The sequence below is a fragment of the Scyliorhinus torazame genome, chromosome 17, assembly GCF_047496885.1.
Source record: "Scyliorhinus torazame isolate Kashiwa2021f chromosome 17, sScyTor2.1, whole genome shotgun sequence".
In the NCBI taxonomy this organism is placed as follows: Eukaryota; Metazoa; Chordata; class Chondrichthyes; order Carcharhiniformes; family Scyliorhinidae; genus Scyliorhinus; species Scyliorhinus torazame.
In genome coordinates, this window is record NC_092723.1 from 115,890,607 (window position 1) to 115,902,623 (window position 12,017).

Here is a 12,017-nt window from a genome sequence, read left to right on the forward strand (position 1 = left end):
CAATTTAGCATGGCCAATCCACATATCCTGCACATCTTTGGACTGTGGGAGGAAACTGGAGCACCCGGAGGAAACCCACGCAAACACAGGGAGAACGTGCAAGTTCCACACGTAGTGACCCGGGGTCGGGCTCGAACCTGTGACCTCGGCGCAGTGATGCAGCAGTGCTAACCACTGCGCCACCGTGCCGCCCCCACCGCTATGGTTAACTAGTTAAGTGCAATTTCATTTCTAAATGGAAGGAATTCATATGAGGCTTTTACCCTGCCATGGCTATTGCTGTTTCTGCATTAATGCCTTCAAAATGTTAAAACTAAGTTTACTTAATGTGCTCCTCAAATTACAAATAGTAGCATTTATCTTGTTGCCAATCACCAAAAGTATTGTTGGGAGCAACAACGATTAGTTTTGTAGTCTATTCAAATGAAAGTAAAAACTTTTTTAAAAAAACGAAGTTACATTCACAGAGATTAATGCATTATGTGAAACTGGAAGGCTGTGGCATGTCAATCATTTTGTTCGAGTGACCTCTGCTTGCTTTTATGTAGGCATTAAGAGTATTACTTGTGTAAATCAACTAGCAGAAGGATCCCAGGCTAAGAACCAAGAACATACAGTCACATGAATTATCTTCCCAGCTACAGTGAACTCAAGGTGCAAACATACCGCTTCCATCATTTAGAGAGGCTAGAACAAGTTAGGGAACAAATTTTGGGTCCAACACTACTGACACTTACTCTTCTTTCACAGTTGTCTTTTTTAAAATAAATTTAGAGTACCCAATTCTTTTTTTCCTAATTAAGGGGCAATTTAGGGTGGCTATTCCACCTAACCTGCACATCTTTTTGGGTTGTGGGGGTGAGACCCACACAGACACGGGGAGAATGTGCAAACTCCACACGAACAGTGACCCAGGGTCGGATTGATCCGGGATCCTCAGCGCTGTGAGGCAGTAGTGCCTACCACTGAACCACCATGCTGCCCCTTTCACAATTCAGTCTTCACTTCAACCTCTCGATTGTACTATTGAGAGATTAAAGGACACAATCGATATCTAGCAACAAGAATGGAGTGCTGCAACCGTTTGATGTTGCAAAACATTGCATTTTTCCGACTTCCGGGTGCGGTTATGCAGAGCTAGGTCGCATATTCGGTAGCTCCCACTTGGAACGGACTTTTGGGCTCTTTTACAGGGCCCCCACGGCATTTGTTTGACATTTCCCGGTGTGGCAAGAAGACTGCAACACTCCCCTGACAGTGTCCCCCAGGAATGTTATGTCTTTTGGCTACCAAACCCGGCAGAAACAGTAAAAGATTTGGCTGCAACAGGATAAACAGGGCCCCTTCCAGCATGCAAGCGGGGGAAGGGCAAGCTTAAAGCTGCAAACTGACCTGAGGACCTTTATCAAAAGCCTGAGGACCTTTATCAAAAGTGAATTCTAACAGCAGAGGGAACAACTGTGAAAAGATCTCACCAAGGCCACTGAAGAAGCGGGGACGAGGCTTCCGGTCGCGGCCATGGAGGAGTAGGTCACGCATTCGGCAGCTCCCGTCTGGAATGGACACTTAGACCTTTTTCAGGAGTTTCCACAGACATTTTGGGGCAGATTGGTGAAGCGAACACTGCCAAAAGGATTCCCTCTCGAGACTTTTGGGCTCTTTTCAGGGCCCCCAAGGGCACTTTTTCGACTTTCCCGGTGTGGGAAGGTGTTAATAATAGTTCCCCGTCAGTATATGGCTTTAACTAGGAGCGGGGTGACAAAAAGGTGGTGGTGGACCAGAAGAAGGGAGGGAAGAAGGACAAAATGGCGGCGGGCGGAGACCAGGCAGCGTGGAGGCAGTGGGCGGAGGAGCAACAGGAGGGTATCCAGCGCTGCCTCAAGAGAGATTAAAAAGGACCTGCTAGAGCCGATGAAGGCTTCTATTGATAAGCTGGGAGACACAGACGGCCCAGGGGGTGGCGATCCGAGAGGCTCAACAAAAGATCTCTGACAATGGGGACGAGATCTTAGTCCTGGCGGTAAAGGTGGAGGCGCACGAGGCACTCCACAAGAAATGGCAGGAGCGGTTCGAGGAGATGGAGAATCGGTCGAGGCGGAAGAATCTGCGGATTCTGGGCCTCCCGGAGGGGCTGGAGGGGCCGGACGTGGGGGCCTATGTGGTCACCATGTTAAACTCGCTGATGGGAGCGGGGTCCTTCCAGGGGCCCCTGGAGCTGGAAGGGGCCCATAGAGTGTTGGCGAGGAGGCCCAAGGCTAATGAGCCTCCGCGGGCGGTGCTGGTGCGGTTCCATCGGTTCGTCGATCGGGAGTGTGTGCTCAGGTGGGCCAAGGAGAGGAGCAGCAGGTGGGAGAACGCGGAGGTCCGGATATATCAGGACTGGAGTGCGGAGGTGGCGAAGAGGAGGGCCGGGTACAATCGAGCGAAGGCGGTGCTGCACAGGAAGGGGGTGAAGTTTGGCATGTTGCAGATGGCGCGATTGCGGGTTACCTACAAGGACCGGCACCATTATTTTGAGTCTCCGGAGGAGGCGTGGGCCTTTGTTCAGGCCGAGAAGCTGGACACAGACTGAGGGTCGGGATGGGCGATTGGGGACTGCGGTGGATATGTTATGCCTATTTTTGGTTCGGGGAGGGGGGGGCCTTTGCATTGTTTTGGGTTTCTTTTTCTTTGTGTTTTTCTCTTTCGGGTTGGGGAGGGTGGATGGGGCGGGTTGGGCACTGTTTTGGTTGGTGGCGGGGCCCAGTAGGTGGAGAGCACGGGATTTTTTTTCCCGCGCCAAAGACTGGGGGGGGGGGGGGGGGGGGGGGGAAGAGCGAGGATTGTTTCCCGCGCTTAGAACGGGGGAGAGCCTGTGAATGGGGAGCGAGAGAGGAGGGTGTGCCACACAATGGGAGGAGTCGAAGGGGAGGCGGGAGTGGCCGAGGTCAGCAGGAGTCAGCTGACTTGCGGAAGTGCAATGGGGGGAGTAAACCAGCTAGGATGGGTCCTAGCCGGGGGGGGGGGGGGGAATCGAGTTGCTGCTGCTAAGATCAAGGAGGAGCTGGAGCGAGTAGGGTGGGTCGAGACAGGGGTATGCCGCTGTGGGGAACGGGCCGGTGTGGGGTGCAGGCGCGTGGCTGGCCGAGGAGGGGGTCATGGCTAGTTGGCGGGGGAGGGGGGCGGGTAGCCCCCTGATCCGGCTGATAACCTAGAATGTAAGGGGACTGAAGGGGCCGGTTAAGCGGGCCCGCGTGTTCGCGCACCTGAAGGGGCTCAAGGCGGGTGTGGTTATGCTCCAGGAGACACACCTGAAGGTGGCAGACCAGGTAAGATTGAGGAAAGGGTGGGTAGGTCAGGTGTTTCAATCGGGGCCAGATGCCAAAAATCGAGGGGTGGCGATCTTGATGGGAAAGAAGGTGTTATTCGAGGCGTCGAGCATTGTGGCAGATAATGGCGGTAGGTACATAATGGTAAGTGGGAAGTTGCAGGGAGAGAGGGTGGTACTGGTCAATGTGTATGCTCCGAACTGGGACGATGCGGGTTTTATGCGGCGTATGTTGGGTCGGATCCTAGACTTGGAAGTGGGGGGCCTGATAATGGGGGGAAAACTTTAACACGGTGTTGGATCCTGCACTGAATCGCTCCAGGTCTAGGACGGGTAGGAAGCCGGCAGCGGCTAGAGTGTTGAGGGGATTTATGGACCAAATGGGAGGGGTGGACCCTTGGAGATTTGCAAGGCCGGGGGCTAGGGAATTTTCATTCTTCTCACATGTCCATAAGGCTTATTCTCGAATCGACTTTTTCATTTTGAGTAGGGCGCTGATAGCGAGAGTAGAGGATACCGAGTATTCGGCAATAGCCATTTCGGACCACGCCCCGCATTGGGTGGACTTGGAGATGGGGGAGGAGAGGGACCAGTGCCCGCTGTGGCGCTTGGAGGTGGGGCTGTTGGCGGACGAGGAGGTGAGCGAGCGGGTCCGAGGAAGCATAGAGAGGTACTTGGAGACCAACGACAACGGGGAGGTCCGAGTGGGGATGGTATGGGAGGCACTGAAGGCGGTGGTGAGGGGAGAGCTGATCTCCATCAGGGCCCAAAAGGAGCGGAGGGAGCGGGGGGAGAGGGAGAGGCTGGTGGGGGAGATGGTGAGGGTAGACAGGAGGTATGCGGGAGAACCTGAGGAAGGATTGTTGAGGAAGAGGCGCAGCCTCCAGGCCGAATTCGACCTGGTGACCACCAGGAAGGCGGAGGTGCAGTGGAGGAAGGCCCAGGGGGCGGTCTATGAGTATGGGGAAAAGGCAAGCCGGTGGCTGGCACATCAGCTTCGGAAGCGGGACGCAGCTAGGGCGATCGGGGGAGTTAAGGACAGGGGAGGGAGCGTGGTGCGGAGTGGGGTTGGCATCAATGGGGTCTTCAGGGACTTCTACGAGGAATTGTACCGATCCGAGCCCCCACGGGAGGAGGGAGGGATGGGCCGTTTCCTGGATCAATTGAGGTTTCCAAAGGCGGAAGAGGGACTGGTGGCGGGACTGGGGGCCCCGATTGGGCCGGAGGAGCTGATCAAAGGGATAGAAAGCATGCAGGCGGGGAAGGCACCGGGGCCAGACGGTTTCCCGGTCGAGTTCTATAAAAAATATATGGACGTGTTGGGCCCGCTGTTAGTTAGGACCTTTAATGAGGCAAGGGAGGGGGGGGCTTTACCCCAGACGATGTCCCGGGCACTGATCTCCTTGATCCTGAAGCGGGACAAGGATCCCCTGCAATGTGGGTCTTACAGACCCATTTCCTTGCTAAATGTAGATGCCAAGGCGCTGGCGAAGGTCTTAGCCACGAGGATTGAGGATTGTGTGCCGCAGATCATCCATGAAGACCAGACGGGGTTTGTGAAGGGGAGACAGTTGAACGCGAATGTGCGGAGGCTTTTGAACGTTATCATGATGCCGGCGAGGGAGGGGGAGGCGGAGATAGTGGTGGCGATGGACGCTGAGAAGGCCTTCGATAGGGTAGAGTGGGGGTACCTGTGGGAGGTGCTGAAGAGGTTCGGGTTTGGGGATGGGTTTGTCAGGTGGGTTAGGCTGTTGTATGAGGTCCCGATGGCGAGTGTGGCCACAAATAGGAGGAGGTCCGAGTACTTTCGGTTGCACCGAGGGACGAGACAGGGGTGTCCCCTGTCCCCCCTGCTCTTCGCACTGGCGATTGAACCCCTGGCTATGGCACTGAGTCGAGGAACTGGAGGGGGCTGGTGCGGGGTGGAGAGGAGCATAGGGTGTCGCTTTATGCGGACGACCTGCTGCTGTATGTGTCGGACCCGGTGGGAGGAATGGCAGAGGTAATGAGGATGCTCAGGGAATTCGGGGACTTTTCGGGGTGCAAGCTCAATATGGGGAAGAGCGAGCTGTTTGTAGTTCAGCCAGGGGACCAGGAGAGGGGGATTGGCGAGCTCCCACTAAAAAGGGTGGAGAGGAGTTTCAGATATTTGGGGGTCCAGGTGGCCATGAGCTGGGGGGCCCTCCATAGACTTAATTTCACGAGGCTGGTGGAGCAAATGGAGGAGGAGTTCAAGAGGTGGGACGCGTTGCCGCTGTCCCTGGCGGGTAGGGTGCAGTCAACCAAAATGACGGTGCTCCCAAGGTTTTTGTTCCTGTTCCAGTGCCTCCCCGTGTTTATCCCGAAGGCTTTTTTCAGGCGGGTTAACAGGAGTATAATGGGGTTTGTGTGGGCGCGAGGGGCTCCGAGGGTGAGAAGGGTGTTCCGGGAGCGGAGTAGAGATAGGGGGGGGCTGGCGCTGCCCAACCTCTGTGGGTACTACTGGGCCGCCAATGCGACAATGGTGCGCAAGTGGGTGATGGAGGGGGAGGGGGCTGCATGGAAGAGGCTGGAGACGGCGTCCTGTGTGGGTACGAGTCTGGGGGCGCTGGCAATGGCGCCGCTGCCGCTCCCTCTAAGGAGGTATACCACGAGCCCGGTGGTGGTGGCGGCCCTCAAAATTTGGGGGCAGTGGAAGTGGCATATGGGGGAAGTTAGGGCCTCGGCGTGGACCCCATTACGGGGGAACCACCGGTTCGCCCCAGGAAGAACAGGTGGAGGGTTTTCGGGGTGGCACAGGGCAGGCATACGAAGGTTGGGGGACCTGTTTGTGGACGGGAAGTTCGCGAGCTTGGGTGAGCTGGAGGAGAAGTACGGGCTCCCCCCGGGGAACACCTTCAGGTACTTACAGGTAAGGGCGTTTGCCAGACGGCAGGTGGTGGAATTCCCACGGCTACTGCCACACACAGTACAGGACAGGGTGCTCTCGGGGGGGGGGGGGGGGAAAGGTCTCGGAAACTTACCAGGTGATGCAGGAGGAGGAGGAGGCCTCGGTGGAGGAGTTGAAAGGTAAGTGGGAGGAGGAGTTGGGAGAGGAGATCGAAGAGGGGACGTGGGCAGATGCCCTAGGGAGGGTGAACTCTTCCTCTTCATGCGCGAGGCTCAGCCTCATACTGTTTAAGGTGCTGCACAGGGCACACATGACCGGGACAAGGATGAGCAGGTTCTTTGGGGGTGAGGACAGGTGTGTTAGGTCCTCAGGGAGCCCAGCAAATCACACCCATATGTTCTGGGCATACCCAGCGCTGGAGGAATTTTGGAAGGGCGTAGCGAGGACGGTGTCGAGGGTGGTAGGATACAGGGTCAAACCGGGCTGGGGGCTCGCAATATTTGGGGTGGCGGAGGAGCCGGGAGTGCAGGAGGCGAAAGAGGCCGGAATACTGGCCTTTGCGTCCCTGGTCACCCGGCGAAGGATTCTCCTTCAGTGGAAAGATACGAGGCCCCCAAGCATGGAATCCTGGATCAGCGATATGGCAGGGTTCATTAAATTGGAGAGGGTGAAATTCGCGTTGAGAGGGTCGGTACAAGGGTTCTTTAGGCGGTGGCAACCGTTCTTAGACTTTCTGGCAGAACGATAGACATTGGTCAATGGCAGCAGCAGCTCGGGGGGTGGGGGTTTACTTTATTTTTGTTTATGTTATTTACACTGGAAGGGTCTGAGGGGGTGTATACACCTGTTGTCTTAAGTCGGGGTGTTAATGTAAATTTATTATTTAGGTACGGGGGGGGGGGGGGCCCGTACCTAAAGCAGGGGGGTTGGGGGGTTGCTTTTTAGATTGTGTTTTGTACTTAACCCTGTTGGGTTCTTTTTTCTTTCTCATTTTGTTATTGATATTTTATGAAAAACTCTAATAAAATTTTTTTTTAAAAAAAAAAAACATTGCATTTTTCCTCACTCAATTTTGTTGCTTGCTCTCCACTTCCAGAAGTGTTAACAATTTGCACACCCATCGTGCCTTCATGTAATAAAACGTCTCAAGATATTTCATAAGAGCCAGTGAACAAAAATTGATATTGAGCCAGATAAACATACACGATGACAGGTGAACAAAAAATTGAAGAAGTGGATTTTAAGAAGTGGTTTAAAGGAGAGAAGTAGGTTGGCAGCGAGGTCAAGGAAGGGATTTACATGTTTACAGCATAGGCTACTGAAGACATGGTTGCTGTGGTGCAGATGTTTTTCCGGCACAGACCACTGGATAATAATAAAGAGCAGGAAACAAAGCCCAATGTTTTCTTAACCCAGCCCAAGACAATGAAACCGATCGTACTTCTTCTCTGTCGACCCAGCTGGGATCAATACTCAAGAGTACAGATCTAGAGATATTGTTCCTGAAACCTTGGTCTGCAAGGCCCATCTACGAACTGGATTAGCACACGCCCATGACAGAAGCTCAAAACCAGCCAAACTTCCCAGCAGCATGCATCAAAATTAATTCTTCATGGTCTTTTGTCTGCCATTATTTCACCTGTTTTAGGTGATAGTCGGGCAACACCCAACTAACAAGAGTGGAAATGGGTAGTCCACTCCATTTTCACATGTCTTGTGCACACACCATGTGCTTGAGTGACTTGTACACCATGAAACTTTAAAAATTAATAAAACATGAATCATTTTTCTGCTGTGTATTTTCCTAATGCATTAAATAAACCAATTTGGCAGATAAAATCAACTTCAACAAGTTGTTATCATGAACCTCCAACTGCGTACCTAACGTCATCATTTCTGATCATTGGCTTTAGAATACTTAGCAGAAACTTTCCAACAACCGAACTTCATCTGCTTCACACATTGATATCGGACCAGGTAAATTGCAGGACACGACGGTGTAAATTATAAGTGTTTGCGTATCTGTAATACTGTCATCTGAATGTCAGGAGTTGATCCTTTACTTGCAAATGTATTGAAGAAATAATCAACAAATAAAATAAATAAACTTAAAAGGAGAAAATAAAAACCAGGAAAAAGCACCTGGCAGTACAAACCTTGCGGGTGATTGCATAGTGTCCCTTGAGCTCGTGTAAAGCCCATTTGATGTCTTGACTGTTTAACATTTTGAAATCTGCCATGAGGAGGTCAGAAGTCTGAAGAAAACATTGCTGGTTTACAGGAGCAAGCTTTGAAAAGTCAAAAAAATCCAGTTTGGGTTTCTGTTCAATAGAAAACATACACATGCACAAATTCATTAGTGCATAAGAATTGTTCAGAAAAGTATCTTGTAACTCGAGGAAAACTGGCACAAACACACTAATGGTATTTAGAATTTTGGAATTACTTTCTTCCTCGCCACTCAAAACCATTAATAGTGGTATGCAATTCTAAACTGCAATAGCTTTCCTTAACCTGACACATTCTCTCCCGGCTATTCCCATAATCAGAACAGTTTAGGCTAGGCACTCTGTGTCAAATCCCTCTATACCGTGGCAGGAGATAAACTTGCTGTAGAGCACAAGTTAAACCCAATTTCCCTCAAGCATTTACAATAAAAGAACATTCCATATGGAATGGCAGGAATAAACCAAGTTACCTCTTCATTACTTTCCAGCAAACTGCTGCTGTGTGTGAAAATTAAATTTTTCTTCGGATAATCAGGATTTTCCAGGAGGTGGTTGCACAAGCTGAAAACAAGGGCGGAATACATGTTAGTACAAAATTTTATTCTTATTAACTCCCAAGCAGCCTCCTATCCATGTTGAACAGTGGCACAGAATCATCCATCAGTACTCTTTGCTTAGTCACTGTATATGAGAAGCAAGGGGAGGGGCCAAAATATATTCATGATAAATATATGTCAGATATTTTCTTTCACGACAGAACTTAAAATCCTTCCCTCAACAACTCACTTCACCAACCCTCCAACTTATAGGAAAATGCAATGGTAGTCTATAAAAATAATTCCCCTGAAATCCCTGTGCTCAGCAGGAAGGGGCTTCCCCTGGGATTGCCAGAACAGCTCTGACGAGCGTGGCACTCCTGCTATGCTATTTTGCTGCACTCTTGCAGTTGAGGAAAATGTTATGGCGCTGAAAATACCTGGAACCCCCATTGCTCTCCAACTTGAGGCAGAAGGGCAACGAAAAACACAATAAGTTCCAGGTACATCATTCCTATTTTTTGGTTACAGATGTGAGTCTCTTAAAACATGTTCTGACTCCATTGTGGCATTGAAAGGGATTGTTCTCTGAAAATAAATTACACATAAAAGTTTTTTCTGAACTGCAATTGGACCCCGAAACAGAAGAAGCATCAGAGCCCATGATTTCTCTACCGGGCCCTCATCCTATGATTCTGTCATGCACTTCTTAGTAAATAGCATTGGTTAAAGCTTGGGTGAAAAAGGGAACTACCTGTATAAAACATCAAGAAAAGGGATATTTTTGAAAAGCTAATACTGGAGTACTGCATTAAATTCTGGGCACTGCACTTTAAGCAGGGTGTCAAGACCTTACGAAAATTGAAGAGATTTGTTAGAATGGAACCAGAGATTAAAGGCTTCAGTTATATCAAGAGACTGAAAAAGCTGGGGTTGTTCTCCTTTGAGCAGAAAAGGTTAAGAGGAGATTTGATAGTGATGTTCAAAATCGTGAAGGATTCTGATAAAATAGATAAGGAAAAGCAGTTCACAGTCACAGCAGAGGTTGCAACCAGAGGACATTCAGGTGGCAGGCAAAAGAACAAGTGACAACATGAGGATTTGTTTTTTCTTCTTAAGCAGCATGTTGTTGTGATCTGGGATGCATTTCCTCAAGTGGTGACTGAAGCATATTCTTTCAAATTTGCTGATGACACCACCGTAGTGGTACGGATTTCAAACAATGACGAGACAGAGTACAGGAATGAGATAGAGAATCTGGTGAACTGGTGCAACGACAATAAGCTCTCCCTCAACGTAAACAAAACGAAGGAGATTGTCATCGACTTCAGGAAGCCTAGAGGAGAACACGCCCCTGTCTACATCAATGGGAACGAAGTAGAAAGGGTCGACAGCTTCAAGTTTTTAGGTGCCCAGATCACCAACAGCCTGTCCTGGTCCCCCCATGCCAACAGTATAGTTAAGAAAGCCCACCAACGCCTCTACTTTCTCAGAAGACTAAGGAAATTCGGCATGTCAGCTACGACTCTCACCAACTTTTACAGAAGCATCATTGAAAGCATTCTTTCTGGTTGTATCACAGCCTGATATTGAGCCTCCTGTGCCCAAGACCGCAGGGAACTACAAAAGGTCATGAATGTAGCCCTGTCCATTACGCAAACCAGCCTCCCATCCATTGACTCTATAATTCCCGCTGTCTCAGAAAGGCAGCCAGCATAATTAAGGACCCCACCGCACCCCGGACATACTCTCTTCCACCTTCTTCCGTCAGGAAAAAGATACAAAAGTTTGAGGTCACGTACCAACCGACTCAAGAACAGCTTCTTCCCTGCTGCCATCAGACTTTTGAATGGACCTACCTCGTATTAAGTTTATCTTTTCTCTACACCCTAGCTATGACTGTAACATTACATTCTGTAGTCTCTCCTTCCTTCCCTACGTACGGTATGTGTTGTCTGCATAGCATGCAAGAAACAATACTTTTCACTGTATACTAATACATGTGACAATAATAAATCAAATCAAAAGGGAATTAGATAGGTAAATACTTGAAGGGGAAAAAATTGCAGGGTTATGATGGAAGAGTCAGGAAGTGAGACTAATTGTCTAGCTCCTACAAACAAGCGGTACATGAGCAATGTGCCAAATAGCCTCCTTCTGCACTGTATTACTCTAGGATTGCAAGAATTCAATCTCATCAGATATAGTCCTAATCAGTGTTTTGAGAAAACTCTTTCAGAGGTGACATTGTTTGGGAGAACCAACAACAGAAATGTCACACAGAGCGATAGAACGTTCATGAAATGTTTTAAATTATTGGTTATACTTTTGGGACCCCACTAACCACCATTTTCCATTGGTCACAAAGCCACATCACATTTTCTGTTCATTTCCAGATAATTGCAACAATATACTTACACATTTAAATCCCAGATTTCATTTGTCGTAATCAGCTCTTCAACAAACTGTTCTTCTATATCAGGAAACAGATTTACCTGTAAGAAAAGTCAAGCTAAATTAAAATTGCATGTTAGATAAACAAAATCTGGGTTAGCTGATTACTTACGTGAAGAAATTACCATCCACAAAACTAAACTGAATTTTTATTGCTCATTTGAACCAAACAGATGCAACGCTCTGTAATTCCAATGCCATGGAAATTCAAATTCTTGATGAAGATTATTCTCATAAAGTTAGGAGGGGGGGCAGACATTTTTTCATCACTAGTCACCCCTTGTAGCTTCTAAGATGGTCTATTTATTATGGACCACAGGCAGGATTTAATTAGATATTTTTACAGTCCCTTTGCTACAATAAACCCTACAATATATATTACGATCCCAGACCAAACCCCAACAGTCGTAGTTAATCTCTCCCTAAAGTTTGACATACAGTCTAACAACATAGTCTCTGAAAGCTGATTCACCAACTTCTCTTTGATCAATTTAAATGGTCCTTTTAGCTCCTGACCAAAAATCAGTTTGAATGGACGGAATTTGGCTGATTCATTAGGTGCATCCCTAATTGCAATTAGTGCAAATGAAACTCCTTTATCCCAATGCTCTGGATAATCCTGA

General features: G+C 49.2%; 1 protein-coding gene across 1 annotated transcript in view; it reads right to left on the minus strand.

Moving 5' to 3' along the window:
• Positions 1-12,017, minus strand: part of rnf216 (ring finger protein 216) — a 227,576-nt gene that overhangs the window by 196,815 nt on the left and 18,744 nt on the right. Inside the window, exons 4-6 of the mRNA XM_072480929.1 lie at positions 11,359-11,435; positions 8,875-8,965; positions 8,333-8,497 (exon numbers count right to left, since the gene is read on the minus strand). Coding sequence (XP_072337030.1) covers positions 8,333-8,497; positions 8,875-8,965; positions 11,359-11,435 — 333 coding nt within the window. The remainder of the gene's footprint in view (positions 1-8,332; positions 8,498-8,874; positions 8,966-11,358; positions 11,436-12,017) is intronic.